Genomic DNA, 19520 nt, shown 5'->3' with positions numbered 1-19520 from the left:
GCAGCCGTATGCTGCTATTCATGAACTGACTGGGTGATTATTAGTCACTCGAACAGAGTCCCTGTTTGAGCTCCCGTGGCCTTTTTTGTTTAATTTTAAATTCATCGCTTGACTTCAGCATGTGTGATTATGGTTTGTCCACATTACAGAGGTTTCCTGTAATATTATATTTATATAGTGCTGGAACAGCACATAAGGTTGGGTGGGATAAAATACCTTAGTCGCTACCGACTTCAACGAAACATTTCATTTGTTTAGCTTCACATGTTTAAACGCACAAAACCACAGTGGCGTCACTGCTGGGTCATTAGACTTTGACATGTCATGGTTCATATGACAACTTGATTAAGTGTTTATGTTTTGGTTATTGGACTTTCTAATCGGAAGCCAGTGATTTAAAAAAAATAAAAAATAAAAAGCTGTTTTAACTTTTTTATTTTGGTCAAAACAAATTGGCAGAAATTTAAAGGTCAAACATCTCACCTTTTTAAAAAATGAAATGGTCTCATAAGTTTTATGTTTTTTTTGTAGCAGTGAGGAATGTACGATTTTAATAGACGTCAGTGGGGGAATTTTGCACTAAAAGTTGTTTAAGCAGAAATTTTTGGCAGTACATAATAATAGATAATGCAATCAAATCAGTTTTGTTGCTTATCTTTGATCTGTCAAAAATCCTGTCAAGAATTACAGCTCGCAGTGAAAGTGTTTAAATCCTAAAGGTAATTGATTGCCCAGCAGTTTTAATCAGGCCTGAAGTATAAGATGAATCTGAAAAAAAAAAAAAAAATCGGAAAAAATGCTGATGTACAGTAATGTCTTTTTTGGCGTGCGTCAATTTTTGCCACAAAGGTATTGGAAGATGACAAAAGACATCGTAGGTGTAAGAATAAGACTGCATTCCAGTAGTTTAGCTAAAGATACTGGAATGTAGTTTTCCTTCAAAGGTTCTTGCTACAAGCTTTTATACTATCAAAATGATCTGATACTTAAAAGAAAAGCAAGAAAGAAGAACAAATATGCCAATGGGGAAAATGTGAAAGGTAAAAGAAGATAAAATGAAAGCCATTAAATTAGACAGACTACGGAAAAGACACTGACGCTGCTAATTTTATGCCTGAGTGATCACCATTCAGAGCTCTAAAAACAGACAACCAAAAAATGTGCATAGTAAAACTTTTTGCTGAATAAAAAGTTTTATTAAGCAACTGTAGTAGTTCAGTAGTACTGAACTAGTAGTTCAGTAGTACTGAACTACTAGTAGACTAGTAGACTAGTAGTTCAGTTGCTGAATAAAACAACTTCTGATTAGAAAGAAGTTCTGATTAGAACTTCTTTCTAATCAGAAGTTATTGGACTTCTGATTAGAAAGTCCAATAACAAACATAAACACTTTATCAGTAGTACTGAACCACTGACTACTTCAGTACTGTTGCTGAACTAGTCAGCAACAGTACTGACATTGAACAAAGCTGCTTTTATCATTTTTTTAAAATCTGGTAACATTTAGGGAATAAATCTGCTGCTTCAGCCAAAGTATAGCAAGTCTCTGGGTGGTCCTTAATTGTGGCTCAGACTGTTAAATAACTGCAAAATAAAGTGTTTTTCACAATTGGAAAGGTTTATCACAGCGTTGACTCATCTACGTCTCATTTTCCAGTTTTGATGGCGACTGCTTGGAAAACAATACAGAAGTTATCATGGACAAGTCCAAGACCTGGGGCCGGTCTATAGAGGACCTGCATGGAGGGGGTACCCTGCCAGCCAACATCACGGGGAACGGCATCACTCGTGGCGGGCGGCACTCCACGTTACGGTACTACAAACATCACTGCTCGTTTCTACATTTACCTGATGGTGACAAAGTTACCCAGCAACTGCGTTCCTTCCCCATTTTCTGTTTTCAGCACTTGGCTTAAGCAGTGTGATTATTTTGAGAAGTCACACATTTCTTATGATGCCTCAGCTGCCTCTTTGTGTAGTCATGGGGTCTCTAAGACTTTAAATGGCTTAAAACACATGAAAGGGGGGAAAAAAAATCTTTTTGTCTGGCTTTTTCTTTTATGATTTTAGCTACCCAGACTCATGATTGTGACACATGACTGGCAGTTTTTCAGGCGACACACTAGATCTTTTTGTAGGTCATTTTTCTTTCCAGGGCAATATTTATAAACACCAAACTAACTCCAAATCCAAGGTACACAGGACTCCACTGCTGTTTATTCAGAAGGCCCTGGCTAATATATACTTTGAAGCACAAATCCAACTTGTTCATGCATCATTTCTCTAATCCCCACTGTCATGGCTTTATTCTCTCAGTATGGAAGTCATATTGACGTCTGTTGCCTCTAATCCTTAATTTGAAGAGGTTTACCTGAGCACTTCGTACACAAAGAGCATTACTGAGTCAAGGGCCACATGAACTTTTAAGACTTTTACACGAAAATAATATTTAGGCAATGCATAGTGAATTGTTCTGTGTGAGTTTGACACACACATACGTAATATTTATATATAATAAAACATATTTTACACGCTTTATTACTATTACTATTATTAATTCAAGACTGTCAGACAAAGATAAGTCTAACTTTTGCTTTGCAGAAGTTTTTCCCCCTTAAACTTCCTGAAATGTTATGTTAATCCAACAAACAATCCATTTTACTGGTATTTGTGTGATAGACCAACACAGAGTAGAAAGTAAAAATGTGAAGTATGGAGTCCATCTCCTAGATATGTTGGATATGAGTAGATGTGTTGTAAAATTATCTGTTGCTGCAAATACATTGAAATCTTTTGACAGTGTCTGCCAGAATTACTCAACCAGAGACAGACTTTTTGAACATTTATCTTAGTAAATGGGATGAATACAAATGCAAATCATTTCCTTGTTGCTACTTTCTGTTGGTCTGTCACCAAAAACACAGTCAAGAAATAATATGAAGTTTGTTTTTTTAACATGACATAATTCAAAGATCGATTGTTGGAATGTCCGTCAGCTGCCTACAAAACCTCAGGACAAAAGTGGTTTCCACCACTTCATTCTGGTGCTTTATTTGTCTTGTTCCAGTCAGTTAAGTAAATGGTGCTGGTTCTCTTGTGTCACTGCTCTGGAGTATGTTCAGTATGTGAAAATGGTCAGTGTCTTCAGCTGTCTTGACTGTCTCTTCTGTTTTTTGTCGCCGTCTTCATCAGTAGTCATCTGCTCTTTTGTCCGCCACTCTTCGACAGCAGGCAGGTCGCCACTTCCCCGTTCCCTCTTGAGACGCACACATGAACACACAAAATGCTGCGTCCACAGACTGCCGCTCACATATGCATCCCTACACACAGCACCCCTTCCTTATTGTACTTTTTACCTCCCTGTTAGAGCTGTCTGGTTTATTTGTCCTTCTGTTTCTGTCAGGAAAGTGAATTATTTGTACTCCCAACCTGCTCCCTCCTCCTAGTGCTCCTCATTCTCGTGTGACTGAGCTCTGCTTCTCTTGGAGTAAATGGTTTGTTCTGCACTCATTGTTTCTGTTTGTGTGCTGCTTGTGTTACTCCTCGAATGACATTCCTGTGCAGAACTTAGCCTAGATTCTCAAATGGCTACTATAGATCGCTTCTAGAAATGTTTCTGTGTTTTGATGAAGACAGAGATTGTACCTTTTGCTGTTTAGGTAGTATTAAAATAATCTGTAGCTGGTTTATTAAAGCCAAACTAAGTCATTTGTATTTGCTTTCTTCAAATTGCCTCTTGTAGGATGCCGGGTTCGTTGAACTGTCCAAAGTGTACTCAGATGAGACGGTATGTCTGAGGAGTTAGGAGATCACTAGCAACATGTAGACATCTTAGCCCTGTATCTTATAGCCTGTAGTGTAGTTCTAGTGTTTGGTTTTTCCATGTGGCACAAATTAAACTGTTATTACTCGTCTGTATTGTTGAAAAAACAAATATTTTTGACTTGTCACATAAACCTAAAAATCTTTTCTGCTCAAACTGTTTTTGTCCTTCTCCAGAACATGAATCAGATTTTTCACAAAGCAAATTAACCTTGTTTGTTAATTTGTCTGGTTCGCATGTCAATCGGGATTTTTTTTTTCCTTTTTGTCCCTCAGTCATTTACATATAGGCCTTTATTGAATCTCAGTTCAATACATTGAAGTTTAAAGCTACTGTGTTGTCATGTCTATATCAAATGAAGCACAAATCCAACTCGTTCATGCATAATTTCTATTTCAAACATTGTCTACATTATTTTTGTGACGACGTTTCTCTTGGATCACTCGGGCTGTTACGTTTCTGATCCAGTGGTCTCATTTTCTTGGCAGCGATGTATATTTTATCATAGTTGGAGAATTGTGCAGGGCAGCTTTACTATGTTACTCCAACACGAAGTCAACTGGTGTAAGAAAGCTGCGGTTATGTTCCAACAGTGTGTCACCTATATAGTGCACATAGGTTTATCATTTGTTTCTAAAGCTCAGCTGGATTCGACATGCAGTTTACGTGTTTTACACGCAAGTATGTTTACGCTTGTTTTGACATGATTCATAATTTCCTCCTTACGTTTTTCAGTTCAATTTCAGTTAAAACCAACTGTCAAAGTTGATGCTCTACTTTGGGAGAAAACCCACGCATGCACAGGGAGAACATGCAAACGCCATGCAGAAAGACTGGGGTCGGGAATCGAACCCAGAACCTTCTTGCTGCAAGGCAACAGCTCTACCAACTGTGCCACTGTGCAGCCCACCTAACATACTAAAAAGGAGTAAATCTTGAATATGAATGACTTATGTTTCGACTGCGCTCTGCTTTCGCCTTCATCATGAACAGAAATCTGTAAACACAACAGCCAATTGAATTGTTTTTTTATTTTGGTCTAGTTTTCCCCTTTATTTATTCTCTTCTGTAAGGTATAAATTTGCTCAGCAGAACAGAGAACAAAAGGCTCTTTCAGACATGTCATAGCACATTCATTTCCTGTGAATTTATTCCTGTTCTTAGTTCCACTTCACCTATGTTAAGAGGACGATTAGTTGGGAGGGGAATCTTTCTTTTTTTACTCCTATGTATTATTTTGGGTAACTTGTTCAATATGCGGCTGTCATTTTGATTATTTTGGTTTTGTGAAGTACTTTTCCCTTAACTCTAACACATAATGTTTACGCATCTTCATCCAAAATCTGCTGCCTCTTAAAAAAAAAAAAAAAAAAAAGTCTGCTGTGACTCACTGATAAGTTTTACCTACAGGCAGGGAGTCTGACAGGAATCAGCATGTCAAACTGTCGCCTGAAGAAATGTTTTTCTACTGAACTCGGACTTGGAAATTGAAACTTGTGTTTGTAAAGTTTGCAAATAAACAGTTTTGCTTTAACTGGATCAGCACTTACGTCGTCGCAGAAGCCTTGTTTTTTTTTTTGTCCTCGTAAAGTTGCACAGTCACCCTGCTGCATGCAAATGACTGGCTGCTATTATGTTAGCTGTGATTGATATGTAAGTGAAGGACATCAAGCTAAAACAAAGCAGCCATCCTGTGGCCCCTGTGTGTGGAAGTAGATCATATAGCCTTGTTTGTGGTATTGTAAAGTGGCTTGACACTTTAACAGCCTCTCTATACGAACAAGGCGCTGGGTTACTGTTCTCATTTACAAATAGCATCTGTTCTCTTGCTTATCCAGGCTTTTCACACGTGTTCAGACACAAACCGACTTGACACTCCATTTAGAAACCCATGCACTATTTTCCCTTTTTAGCAACTTTTCTTCAATCTTTTCTTTTTGTTTTATAAGCTGCAGCACTCTGCCGAGCAGGAGAACGCTGAAAAACTCCAGACTCGTCTGTAAAAAGGACGATGTCCATGTTTGCATCATGTGCCTACGTGCCATCATGAACTATCAGGTAAGCTTTCTTTTATCTGCAGGGACTACATGACCTTTCAGGCTGATGCACAACCATCTATTTGAAGCTAAATTCAATTTGCTCCCCTGCTGTCCCTCCATATCTTATTCATCATGTACAATAATATTTAAAGGCTGCCCTGTTTTTAATCTGTTATTTGTCTTTGTCTCCATTATATTTGTGTTGCAGTATGGCTTCAACATGGTCATGTCACACCCACATGCTGTGAATGAAATTGCACTAAGTCTCAACAATAAAAATCCACGGTAAGATCAAGGAAGAAGTCATGAAAATGTGATTGTTGGACATTAATCAAAGAGAAAGTTAGCAACACTTTGCAGATAATTAAAAATCACAGTGAATAAAATCTGTTCTTTCCTTCCAAATGTTTTTGTTGTGGCTGCTAGTTTGTTTTTAAGCAGTTAAATTTCTTACTGCAGTATTCTCAGTTTAGATTTTGTGCTTTAGTAAAATTACATCCATAGTTTCAGAGTATTAGCTGTGTCGTTTTGTACAAGTGCATTCGTTGCTCTGAGACATCCATCAGGAAGGAAGGAAGATAAAAAGCTCTACCAGCAGACTCCTCTACACAGACAGATGCATAAAGAGATCACTGCTGGAAAGCCTCTGCTGTGTGTTTGTCTGCGTGTGTGTGTGTGGATGGATTGATGCATGAGTTCTCAAACAATGCCCAAAGGTTACAGGATGTCCTGAAAAGTTGATGTGAAACATCTTTGCATCACATGTCACATATTCTTTCCTTCAGGCAAATGAATCCTGCATCAATAAAATGAAAACAACACAAACATGCTGATACTCAACAAATGACATGTTGATGATTTGATGTTCCTAATATAATCAACATAGCCTTGCAAAAGTATTAACACTACCTTGAACACATTGTCACATTACCACCACAATGTTTATTTTGTTGGGGTTTTATGTGATGGTAATACCAAGTAGAGCATACGTTTGAGGTGAAAGGGAAATGATTATTATTTTACAAATGAAAGGCTAAAATGTGTGGTGCCAATTCTGTATAGAACCATTATCCACTCCAATTACAGCTGCAGAATGTGACATTTTTACCCATTCTTCTTTGAAAAACAGCTTGATTTCGGTGTGATTGTCTCTGCACAGATTCTGGATTAGATTTAGGTTTGCACTTTGACTGGGATATTGTCATGAATATGCTTTGAGCTAAATCAGGGGTGTTCAGAATATGACCCCGGGCCATTCGTAGCACTCTGAATTATATTGTTCACTCCCAGATTACAACTAAAGACATGATATAAATCTGCCATGCAGCAGATAAATTTTTAAAAATGCATTAAATTTGGCCAAACGCAGAAAGCTCTTTAATGGAGGACTGACCCAAATCCTGTTCCTGTTACTGAGTAAAGACGAGAACATTTTTGTAAACCAATATCAACACATTCAATTTTGTGCTCTTTTTTTTTTTTTTTGCCCCATCAGTAGTTTTAGGGTTGAACCTCCACCTTAATCTGCCGTCTTCATGCAGTCTGTTACAGATTTTCTTCCAGAATTGTTCTGCATTTGCCTCCCATCTGTTTTCTCATCAACTCGGCCCGTTTTCCTGTTCTTGCTGCAGAAAAGCTTCCCCACAGCATCACAGTCAAACAAATTGTCAAATGATTAATGATGTTTTTCTGGACAATAGTTCTTGATTAGGATGGTGTTTATAGGGTGACGTACAATCGGTGTTTTCGCATGCATAGTAATGTATTCTTTCCACTCTCAGATAATGGTCTTTTTTATTACTTAACCCAGCTTTAAAGTCAGACTTTTACTTGTAGAAAAGAAAGTAAAATATCCTTCCAGTTGAAAATTATCCACTACTTTGTGTTGGTCCGTCTTATAAATTCAGAATAAAAACACACTGAGGTTTGTGGTTGCAGCCATGAGTGTGGGAAAATTGATGGTACTTTGCGAGGCACTGCAGTGTTGTTGATGAGGGGTTATTACGATATTTAGTTAACACTACTGACTTTACACTTTAAGTTTATATTTGCTTCTCTAATGGCAAACATAATATTTGCTAACCTCTCCTGCCATAACTTTCTCTGTGGTTTTACAGAACCAAAGCTCTGGTGTTGGAGCTCCTGGCGGCAGTTTGTCTTGTGAGAGGAGGCCATGAAATTATTCTCTCCGCCTTTGACAACTTCAAGGAGGTATGACCAGCTTAAAGAATGGTAAACTGGGGATTCTTTAGGGAGACCCTTAAGTCTTTACATTCCAACTGTATCGTTTCAAACAATCTCTCGGTCCTGGAGGAATGCTTCTCCGGCAGATTCCCCCTCGGTGTTGCTTCAAAGGGTTCAGAGATACCGGTCTGTCTGTGTAGCACAGGATAACCCACCCATCAGACAAGACCGCTCCGTGCGTGTTAACAAGATTCGTCAGGCGCATCAAAGCTCAGAAAAGCACAGCGACAGATGTTCAAGATAGCCTTCCTGACCTGTGGCTGTCTGGAGGGAGGTATCCTGGCTGCCAGGGAGAGAACTAGGGGCTAACCACAGCCTCATTTTGTAGCAAACATCTTACGAGTGTAGAGCGAGCGCAGTTTATGTAATATTTACACCTCTGAATTAAATATTGAGTGTGGCGCTTTCAGCGACGGTGGCATTAGTGGGAGAGAAGAGCTCACCTAATGAGACGGAGGCTGAGAAATGCTTCTGATGGTGTGAAACCACAGCAGCAGGGTCACAGATTTTGGGAGATTTCTCTTTTTTTTTTCATAATTAGGCAGCAGCGCAGTTAGCTTTATTTTACTGGAGATGATTTGCAGCTACAGAGAACTGACTGCAGGCAGGCCTATTTCTACTGAATTCTTTATTATACTCTGTCCCAGTCTGCCTCGCTACCCTCCCAGTGACCTTTCTGATCAGCCAAACATCAATCTACCCCATTTTTACGTTTTTCTGGATGTCAAGTTCTATTTTAAATAGGCTTTTTTGCCACAAAAACACTTTATTTCTGGGATAAGGTTTACAAAAAGTATACAGTGTCTGCTGTAAATAGGATTAAGGCAGGCGGGTATGAATAATTTAGATCAGCAGTAATCACTTTGAAGACTGAGAACAGTATCATCAGACTGTTTTATAGGTGTTTTTTCACCTATGCTGGTGGTTCATATGTTGCAGCAGCTGCTGAAATCTTGAGTCTTCTTACTTTTTACTATTTCTTGCTAAGTTTATGATTATGGTTTCATAATAACACTGGTCACTAATTTTATGGACTCTTTTGCGTTGCAGGTATGCGTGGAGACGCAGCGGTTTGAGAAGCTTATGGAGTACTTCAAGAATGAAGACAACAACATTGACTTCATGGTGAATTCAAATAAACTCATTATAATAGATGATTTGATACAGCACTCTGTGACCAAACAACTTCTCTAGCAATGGCCTTTTGAGGTTTACCTTCCTTATGGAGGATGTCAGGGTCTTCCTGCTGGAGAACATCATGTCAGGAGAAAATAAAACCTTGAAATATTTCACTGCAAATTTCACTTTTTGAAAGTAATTACTGGGAATAGATTTCAATTGCATTACTTGGCCATCTGCTTGGGTTAAAATGGATCCAAATAGCTGAACTTTTCTCTCCTGTAAGCTCTGTTTTAGCCAGCAGTTTTGAAAATGAACTATTTAAAACTTTATTGGTAATCGGTAATGTGATTTGTTTTTCTTTTTTTTGAGAAAAATAAAATAAATGTGAGATCCACAGGCTGAATCATTTAGTGGATGAGACGGGTCCACAAAAAGCAACAAGGAGAACAGATAGTGACTGAATTAAAATAAAAAAGTGTTCACACCTACACCTATTTAAACATTTCGAACAGCCCTGCCGATATCCTCTTGTTGGACTAAACTTTTGAATAAATAACCTTTCTTTACAATTTTGAGATGAACATTTAGCTGTCTCTGTATTTGTAAGAGTCCAGTCTGACTGATATAAATGATGACAGCAGAACAGGAAGCTGCACATAGTTTATATTTATTTAATTTTGATTGATTGATCTCTTACTGACGTAATTATTGTACTACTTACCTGTTCCACTTCGGCATCATAGGATGGAGTATTTGCATCCAAACCATAAAACCCAAACTTGTCGGAGTTCATGGACGTTTTGCAATAAAAAGCAGAAAGAATCTGCAAGAGAAATGATTTGTCAATAGATCTGTAGACAGGATAATGTGTTGTCTTATCCCGTGCAATGTTATGGGAGAACACGAAGTACTGTCTTTTTGGCAAAAGGGGGTTGTACAAAGTACAATCTTTTTTTCCCATGGAGAGTCAGTATCTGTTATAAAGTGTGAATTTATTTTCAGAATCTTGTAAATATTTAACAGACCACAACCAAATTTGTCCAAATATGAGAACGGTAGTAGCTTTCTTATTTACATCAATTAGATTATATTAAGCATTCTTGTCTTGAAAGTGAAATACCATGTCTGCTACTTTTACTCAGCATTATTATACTGTCAGAATCTTCTACTCGAAATCAGAATAATGAGCATAAATCAAATTGTGTAGCATTATTTGTCTTCAATTTTAACTTATCTCTGCTAATAAAAAAAAAAGCTGTTTAACTGACTCTTCTGCTTGTCTCTTCACGTTCTTCAGGTTGCATGTATGCAGTTCATCAACATTGTTGTGCACTCAGTGGAGGACATGAACTTTAGAGTTCACCTACAGTACGACTTCACCAAGCTGGGCTTGGACGACTACTTGGACGTAAGTTGCGATTTACACAGAACTCCTTCTGAGTATTCCCAGCTAAAGGTCCACAGTTCCTGCTGTAGTTACTGCACCCCTGAGATGTCCAGCATAGAGAGCCATCAATAACAGCTTTTCAGTTTTTTTTTTTTTTTTTTTTTTTGCAAACCTGCATATGTGAGATAGATGCAGTCCTTGGGAAAGAAAGTGGACTTTAATCACTATATTTTTTGTCTGTTTTACAGAAACTGAAGCACACAGAGAGCGATAAGCTCCAGGTTCAGATCCAGGCCTACCTGGATAACGTGTTTGACGTTGGAGCGCTGCTTGAGGATGCAGAGACCAAAAATGCTGCCCTGGAGCGAGTGGAGGAGCTGGAGGAGAACATGTCGCACGTGAGAAGCCACAAGTGTTATTTTATTATATTACAAAAAAAAAAACCCAACATTTGTTTATTTATTATAGATGCCTCTTTTATAAGTGGCACTAACATTTTTGTATGCTCCTATGTGAACTTGTGCAGTGTAATGTTGTTCAGCAGTGTCTTTGAGTTGATACTGAACGACACAGTGAATCTTGAATTAATGCTCTGACATTTAGCATAAATTTGCTGCATGATTTGATTGATGTATTGGAAAAAGTTAAATGCTCATTATAATGTTTCCTGTCATAGCAAACTGATGTATGTGCAAAACATTAATCTCCTGAAAATTTCAAACTTATGAAGACATGAACACGATCAATGCGTTACATCGCTGCCCTCCCTGACCTTTTTTGAGTTGGATATTGTCTCTGCAACATGTTCATCTGTGACCTTTGCCCCCTTTCACTCTCATAGATGACAGAGAAGCTGCAGGACATGGAGAATGAAGCTATGGCCAAGATTGTGGAGCTGGAAAAACAGCTGATGACGAGGAACAAGGAACTTGAAGCCATCAAAGTCGGTTCTTACTCCAACATTTTTATTTTATTTTTTTTTACTTAAATCTTTATTACTTGTTGGAAATATGGTGCATCCACTGCTACATTTCCCTGCAAAAGGATTGATAACTCCAGGTTACAACCACAACCTACTTGTATTTTAATAGGCCAACACAAAAAATGGAAAGAGCAAGATGCATACATTTTACATTTTTTTACAGCTGAAAAAATTAGGCACATTAGATTACAATGTCTCTCATTTAAATAGCACACTGTAGCCAGCTTTACTTCCTAATATCGCTAGCTCTTCTTTTTCCCTTTCCTTCCCCATGCAGGAAGTCTACAAAGACTCCACCTCGCAGATTCACTCGCTGAGGCAGATGCTTAAGGAGAAGGATGAGGCCATCCAGCGCCAGAGTAAGCTGGAGAAGAAGATCCACGAGCTGGAAAAGCAGGGAACCATCCGGATCCAGAAAAAGGGAGATGGAGACATCTCAATCCTGCCTTCTTCACTGGCTGGGGTGGAGGGTCTGGCGGGTGCCAGGGTGGGGGCAAATGGGATGGCTGCCTGTCAGAACAATGCAGGAGTTGCAGGAGGCATGTCTGCTCCCCCTCCTCCACCTCCTCCGCCGCCAGTCAACGGGCAATGTAGGTTTATAATCGGATCATCTGTGTGCCTCAAATATTGAAAACCCAAATGAGTAAAAAGTGGTTTAGAAAATTCATTTGCGTCCTTAAAAATGTTTGAGGAAAATAAATGATTCATATTAATCTCTCGTTGTCTCTCCAAGTGCCGAATGGACCATCGATGGAAATTCCCGCTGCAGTTGCCCCACCTCCACCGCCGCCCCCTCCTCCACCGCCACCACCGCCCCCCGGGCTCCCGTCAGAGACTTCTGCCCCTCTGCCTCCTCCACCTCCACCTATGGCGCCCCCGCTTCCCGGATGTGGGACGCCCACTGTGATCATGAATTCAGGATTGGCAGGTGAGGTTAATTTATCCTTTGGTTTTCATATCAATATAGCAAAAACCATTTTTCTTAATTAAATTAACAGGAATTTAAGATTCATGAGCTTTGTTGGACCTTTAAATTAAAGATTAAATGAAAACATAAAAACATTTTGTTCGATCTCCTAAGTTACCCAATCTCTGAACTGTTAAGTCTTGAGTTAGATGTCTCATTTCTTTTAGGGTTTTTTAAAAATTTTTTTTAATGTTGCGTCCCACGTTCACAGCTTTAGGTGTGTTCAGGTTAAACAATAACACTTTGAATGAACTCAGTATGCAGACAAACCTGTAAGATCTGTATGTACATGTTGCTGCTACATATACATGTGTAAGAGTAAGCCGACTTTGTGAAAACTGAAACCTACGAGTTGAAATTTCTTGCCTTAGATTAATGACGCTCATGTAAACATTGCCACTGTTCCCGGCCATTATGCTAACCTGTCTCTGAATTGTTTCCTTTCCCCGCCAACCAGAGGGACCCATCAAGCTTTTCTGTAGGTTCTTGCTGTCGAGTTCAATGTCGTGTTTTCCCCCCCACGTCCCTTAACCATGTCATACACGTATTTTCCCCCCTGTGGTGGTTTCTCATTGGTTTTAAATGTGGTATCAGACAGGTAAGGTACCTCTGTTGAAATCACTTTTAGCTGTAATTTCAGCAAGAGGTGGTTGTACAAAGTACCGACTCTGAAGTGTTGTAGACAAATGCATAGCTCACACAGGTTTTTATTTGAGAAGTCAAAAAACTAAAAAACTGCTTAATTTTCCTTCCAGCTGCTCGATAAAATACTAATAGTTTGTGGTTGTAACAACATAACATATGGGCATCTTCACAAGATGCTTTACATCATGATGTAGGCCCCTAGAGTGCAACCACATTTCTCAATGGTACAACAAAAAAAAATTTAATTAAGGCTGCGCCAGTTCAACCAATCGCAGATAAACTCAGTGCAGGATGAGCAGAGAAAATAAAGACTAGTTGAGTTCTGAGCCGTCAGAAACTCATTACCAGTGCTGCGACTTGGAGCCATCAACCTTAAGGTCAAGTCTGAAGATGGCATAAGATTAAGACAAAAGTGTATAGATTTCGAAGACATTGGCTTGACCAGTTTTTCTTGTTAAGATACATTAAAACTGATAATAAAATGAAATGCATTTACTGGGAAAGGTCTAGGAAGGCCATGTCTGGTAATTGGGCAGTTGTGATTGGCTCCAGCACAAAATATTTCCAACTGAAATGCTGATAGAGCACATAATGAAATGTTCGGTTTGAGTTGTTCAGAAGGTGTTTAGAATTTCTTTTATTTTATGCTTTCAGGCATCTGTTTTTATTTTTGAGATGTTTTTAAATTTAAATTTCAGCTCACCAGCACAGTTGACAGTTTTCTAATAAGATGCCAACTTTGTTTATTAGATTGTTAATTAATGATTTAAAAGTTAATATTGCCCTAATGGACCGTGATTAAACACAAAATCACAAAGCGAACCTGTAAAATTGCTATGTTAAATGCAGCAGTAACTTTTGTGCTGCTCCACCTGAGGAAAATGTTAGATACTCCTGACTGTAAACAATGAGTCCAGATGCCTAAAAAATCTGCTGTGAACCCTTAAAAAAAAAAAAAAAAAAAGAAAATACCACATTCAAAACTTGTGACTCGCTTCACTCTTGACTGTAGTACTTTGACCGTTTGACGTTTTGTATGAATGACGTGTCACAATCTTAAAAACAAGTTTGTTGCATGCCGATACTCATTGAGCTGCTGTGGCACGCAGTTGGTTAAGTTGATAGAAATCGTGTGCAGCCGGAATGCTGTTTGCCTTTCCCATGATGGCCTTATCTCTTGCTGCGTCGCTGCTGACACCTTGTCGGTACGGCGATGCAGGACGTCGCCTCAACGTTCAGCTTCAATGGAGCAGCTCTTGTCGCTACAAATAGCTTTAATCTGCACAACAAATAGTTTGACCCCAGGCCTGGTGAGTAATCCTGGACCATATGCACAATTTAGTGAACAGATATAGCCTTTGGCCTTGTTCCTCTGCCAGGAGGCAGGAGGCTCAGCTTGAATAAAGAGAATAAGGAAACCATCCTGTTTTAATTGTTGGACATCTGTGTTCTCTGCTAAAACATTTGAAGTGTTCAAAATGAATGTTTTCAGAAATCAGATGTTTCTTGTTACAGATCCCCCGTTTCCTGCATGTGTGTGGCTACGTTCTTATGGACCCTTGCAGTCGATCAAGACATATTTTTAATTTTCCTTTGTGTCATTTAGCTGTTAAGATCAAGAAACCCATCAAGACAAAGTTCCGCATGCCTGTCTTCAACTGGGTCGCCCTGAAACCAAATCAGATCAACGGGACCGTCTTCAACGAGATCGACGACGAGAGGATACTCGAGGTAAAGGCACGCACTCAGAACAGGGTCTCTGTTTTGACCTGCTTCCTATCCTAATAAAAAATAAAATAAAATAAAAATAAAAATGGTGTCTTTTAGGACCTGAATGTTGATGAGTTTGAGGAGATGTTTAAGACTAAAGCTCAGGGCCCATCCATCGACCTCACCACGAGCAAGCAGAAGGTCACTCACAAGGGACCCAACAAGGTTGCCCTGCTGGACTCTAACAGGGCAAAGAACCTGGCTATCACGCTGAGGAAAGTGGGCAAGACGACCGAGGAGATCTGCAAGGCCATTCAGCTGTAAGCCTCTGACATTTCCTTGTTTATTTTGCATTTATCTGATTTAGAAGCAGTATTAGTGAAATAACAAAGCATATAAAAAGGTTCATGTGCAGTCTTGGAAAAACCCATTCTTCTTTCAAAAGAAGTATGGAAAAAGGAAATGTTTGGATTTCCACAGTTAATCCATCATTCAGTTCAAAATGACTTCCAAATATTTCTAACGCAAGTGAAAAGTAGACGTTCTTATAGTAGGGTGAAGATATATTTGGTAAAAAAAAAAAGGCTACTTGAGTACAGAGTAACTTTTTCGTCATAACAATGTGATGTAATCAGACAAAACATACATATTTTTTTGCAAATGTGGGTCATTTTAAGATTAAAATAAAAATGAGCAAAAAGAAATGACATCATTAAAAGATAAATTCAACTCAGAAATGAAACGGAGAAAATATAAATGGTAAGCCACAACTAACGGTTGGAAATCAGATATAAAAACAAAATGTCTAGATTAAAGTGTAGATGTGTTACATTTTACCAAAGTGAAGTCCCATTCTTTACCTCGTGCCTCTGTTAGACTTGTTCCTCATCTCCACCCCCCCAACCCCGTATCTCTTTCAGATTCGACCTGCGGACTCTGCCGGTGGATTTTGTTGAGTGCCTGATGCGCTTTCAGCCCACCGAGAACGAGGTCAAAATCCTGCGGCAGTTCGAGAAGGAGCGCAAGCCTCTGGAGAGCCTGACCGACGAGGACCGCTTCATGATGCAGTTCAGCAAGATCGAGCGGCTCATGCAGAAGATGACCATCATGGCCTTCATCGGAAACTTCAGCGAAAGCGTGCAGATGCTCACACCGGTGATTAAGAGAGTCTTCCACTCGATATTTGTCGTTTGCTGCAGAGTCGTGAAATTGATGCGTCAAACTTTGCTTGTCTGCAGCAACTTCATGCCGTAATTGCGGCGTCTGTGTCCATCAAGTCGTCTCAGAAGCTAAAGAAGATTTTAGAGGTAACTGGAGATATCTTGTGTTAGCAGAGTGTGCTGTCCTGCACATGTAGGATTTAGTTTTGTGATCCCTGTTTACCTACGCTGCAGATTATTTTGGCACTTGGAAACTACATGAACAGCAGCAAAAGAGGAGCAGTGTATGGATTCAAGCTTCAGAGTTTAGATTTGGTAAGCTGCTTTTGATGTCGGTTGAAGTTACACGTCCTCACTTTTTCTTTTGTTAAAACATAATCTATCACCCCCCCCTCAGCTTCTTGATACCAAGTCAACGGACCGGAAAATGACCTTGCTGCACTACATTGCCAACGTGGTCAAAGAGAAATACCCACAAGTGTCTCTGTTCCACAATGAGTTGCACTATGTTGAAAAGGCAGCAGCAGGTGGGCTTAAATTTTTATCCGTTAATCAAACATTTCCATTTCCATGCGTAACGTTCCCCGTGTTCTCACAGTGTCGCTGGAGAATGTCCTGCTGGACGTTAAGGAGCTGCATAGAGGCATGGAGCTGACCAGGAGAGAGTACAGCATGCACGGTCACAACACCATGCTGAAAGACTTCATCACACACAACGAGAGCAAGCTGAAAAAGTTGCAGGATGACGCCAAAATTGCACAGGTATCGCTGAATAACGGAGAAAAACCTTTCTCTCAACGACTGTCTAAATATTTAATCGCTGAAGCTGCATTTTGTTTCCCCATCTTCAAAAAAAAGGACGCCTTTGATGAGGCTGTGAAGTTCTTTGGAGAGAACTCTAAGACAACGCCGCCGTCTGTTTTCTTCCCGGTGTTTGTGCGATTTGTGAAAGCCTACAGGGTGAGTTGGTTGGAAACTTCAGTGGTTTTATTAGAACTTTATCTAATAGTAAAACAAATGTGTGTGGTGAAGGAAAAGGGATACATGGCTTTCACCAATGAAATCTAAAAATGTGTGTATTTCTGTTCAACCCGTTTATTCTGACAGCTAATCGCCTCCAGAAGTCAAATAATTGGTAAACTGAGTCCAGCAGTGTGTTAATTAATGTCAGTGCAAATGCTAGCAGTTCTGTGAATACTGAGATGTTTGTCGGTGGAAAAAAGAACATTTTAGTTAACAAAGAAGATCATGAAGACAAAAAATATGGCAGACCTGTCAGAGATAAAGCTTTGTTGAATTTTCAAGAGAGCTATGTTTTGAATGAATACTTTTGCAAAACTTGAAACTCTTCAAAAAAAAAAAAAGAAAAAAAGAAAGAAACATAAGGTTGATTTGAGCTCGAACTAATTTACAAATAAAAATGTCCAGCATCTGAGAAAAGGTCAATTGCGCCCCCTGGAGCGCTTAAAATTAATTTAATTTAGAAAATGCTGATTTCTGCAGATCACTAAAATACTGGACGAAACACAAAGCTTTTAGAAATGCTGTGTTAATGATCTTCCCGTACTGATAAAACAAAAAATACCTAGAGTAAGTTGTGAATTTGTAAATGTTTTTTTTTTTTCAATAAAAATAAATCGATGGCTCCTCAGCAAGCGGAGGAGGACAATGAGCAGAAGAAGCGGCAGGAGCAGCTCATGATGGAGAAACTTCTAGAACAGGAAGCTATGATGGAGGAAGACCAGAAGGTGAGTTAATCTTTCTCTGAACTCCTTTGCGTCCTCCCCTGAGGATCACAGTGACCAGAAGGGGAATCCAACTCCACTTCCTCCAGATTCCCGTCTGGAGGATTAGTCGAGCGCAGACCACCTGCTGGGCACGGTTGTATTTAGCTCCAAGAGCAAGACTCCCTGCTGAGAAACATCAGTCAGGATCAGTGACTGTTCAATTAACTTGCATGATGAAGGGATGTGATGTGGGAGAAGAAGCTTGTTGGTGGTAAACCCTTGTTGTGTGCATGTTCCCGCAGTCTCCTTCCCATAAAAGCAAGCGGCAGCAGCAGGAGTTGATCCAGGAGCTCAGGAGGAAGCAGGTGAAGGACAGCCGCCACGTCTACGAGGGCAAAGACGGCGCCATCGAGGACATCATCACGGGTAACATCACCGGATCAAGGCTACAGTCTGCAGTCAATCACACATGTTTAATGCTCTGCATGAAGGGTCACCTCAGCTTGAAACAAAGGATTTCTAAGCCAACTAACACGATGATTTCAGCTCTTTTTGTGGCCAAATGAGGCAGCTGGTTCAGGGCTTCTCAACCGAAAGGTGCCTGATAATAATGACTTCTTCACTTTTGCTTTATAACATCATCTGTACTGTGCGTATGCAGGATGAGGGTATGACCGTCTCTGAATGTCAGTCAAACCGAGAAAATAATTTTATTTTACTTTCATAACCAGGTGAGATTAAACTTCCTGTGGTGAAATATGAAGAACAATTATTTGCTGCTTTACATTGCACTTTTGCATCTAATTTGTCTCCTATTAATGATTGATGTTTTTTCTGATAACTAGATGCATCAGTCAGTCAGGCAGAGATTGGAGATGACCAATTCTTTTTTCTGTCCCCATAACTTGAAGCATTTTAGTTTTTTTGTTGCCATTATAGAGTTTCAAGGATGCAGAGAGTGACAGTCCTTAACTGTGTACCTTTTGTTATGAGAAAATCATTTTTATTTGAGAAAAGGAAAACAAAAGTATACTGAATCCTGTTTTAGTTTTCAAGATACATTTTATGTATCTAAAACTGGCAGATCAACGTTCCACAAAATAGATCTGTCACAACATCTCAGATCTGTGCATCTACCAAGAATAAATCAGCAAAATGAACACAATGACATTATTTGACAACCAAAATGGATTCAGGCCAAGACAATCTTTGACGCAATTCCACTTCAATTGAAGACGGGAAGAAAAAAAAACAATGCAAGAATATAAACAAAGAACACATATTCTAAAAATGTTTTTGTATATATTACTTTGTTTTTAAATTTAATACATTTATATATAGCAAGGCCCTTTAATTTAAAGTACTATTGCAACATTAGGCTTTTCCAAAAATAATTTACTTATCACAGTTTGTTGCTTAATTTCTAAATGTAAGCATGTTAACAAAAAGAAAAAAAAATCATGGATAAAAATGAAGATCTTGAAATGTTTTGGATTTTCCAACAGTTTAGTGTAATTATTGTTCTTCTCTAAAGAGGAATGGATCAAGTGCAGTTCTATTTTCTGCATCCATACTAGAGCAGATTAATTTTTATAGAGTAAATATGCTAAACTAGTCTATATGCAAACATTTTTATACAAAAAGTATCCAAATAATAATACAGCTAAAACACCTAATGCACCACACACGGGAACACATTTCACTTTTCAAAATA

The 19520-nt window shown here is 39.0% G+C and overlaps 1 protein-coding gene across 10 annotated transcripts in view; it reads left to right on the top strand.

Annotated features, from left to right (window-relative positions):
* fmnl2a (formin-like 2a) overlaps nt 1-19520 on the top strand; it is a 59243-nt gene that overhangs the window by 32933 nt on the left and 6790 nt on the right. For 4 of the 10 annotated variants that reach the window (XM_081604017.1, XM_081604019.1, XM_081604014.1 and 1 more), the window contains exons 6-28: nt 1658-1813; nt 3193-3231; nt 3743-3787; nt 5773-5881; nt 6071-6147; nt 7980-8073; nt 9157-9231; nt 10526-10636; nt 10864-11013; nt 11457-11558; nt 11875-12187; nt 12331-12525; nt 13022-13042; nt 14816-14940; nt 15037-15239; nt 15840-16074; nt 16158-16226; nt 16314-16394; nt 16477-16606; nt 16678-16841; nt 16938-17039; nt 17732-17827; nt 18109-18232. In XM_081604017.1, coding sequence (XP_081460143.1) covers nt 1658-1813; nt 3193-3231; nt 3743-3787; nt 5773-5881; nt 6071-6147; nt 7980-8073; nt 9157-9231; nt 10526-10636; nt 10864-11013; nt 11457-11558; nt 11875-12187; nt 12331-12525; nt 13022-13042; nt 14816-14940; nt 15037-15239; nt 15840-16074; nt 16158-16226; nt 16314-16394; nt 16477-16606; nt 16678-16841; nt 16938-17039; nt 17732-17827; nt 18109-18232 — 2816 coding nt within the window. The remainder of the gene's footprint in view (nt 1-1657; nt 1814-3192; nt 3232-3742; nt 3788-5772; nt 5882-6070; nt 6148-7979; nt 8074-9156; nt 9232-10525; nt 10637-10863; nt 11014-11456; nt 11559-11874; nt 12188-12330; nt 12526-13021; nt 13043-14815; nt 14941-15036; nt 15240-15839; nt 16075-16157; nt 16227-16313; nt 16395-16476; nt 16607-16677; nt 16842-16937; nt 17040-17731; nt 17828-18108; nt 18233-19520) is intronic. The other 6 variants (XM_081604022.1, XM_081604020.1, XM_081604034.1 and 3 more) reach the window with 4 other exon arrangements.

The sequence above is a fragment of the Poecilia reticulata genome, chromosome 2 (assembly GCF_904066995.2).
Source record: "Poecilia reticulata chromosome 2, P_reticulata-male-v2, whole genome shotgun sequence".
Classification (NCBI taxonomy): domain Eukaryota; kingdom Metazoa; phylum Chordata; class Actinopteri; order Cyprinodontiformes; family Poeciliidae; genus Poecilia; species Poecilia reticulata.
This window is presented reverse-complemented; position numbering and strand designations above follow the sequence as displayed.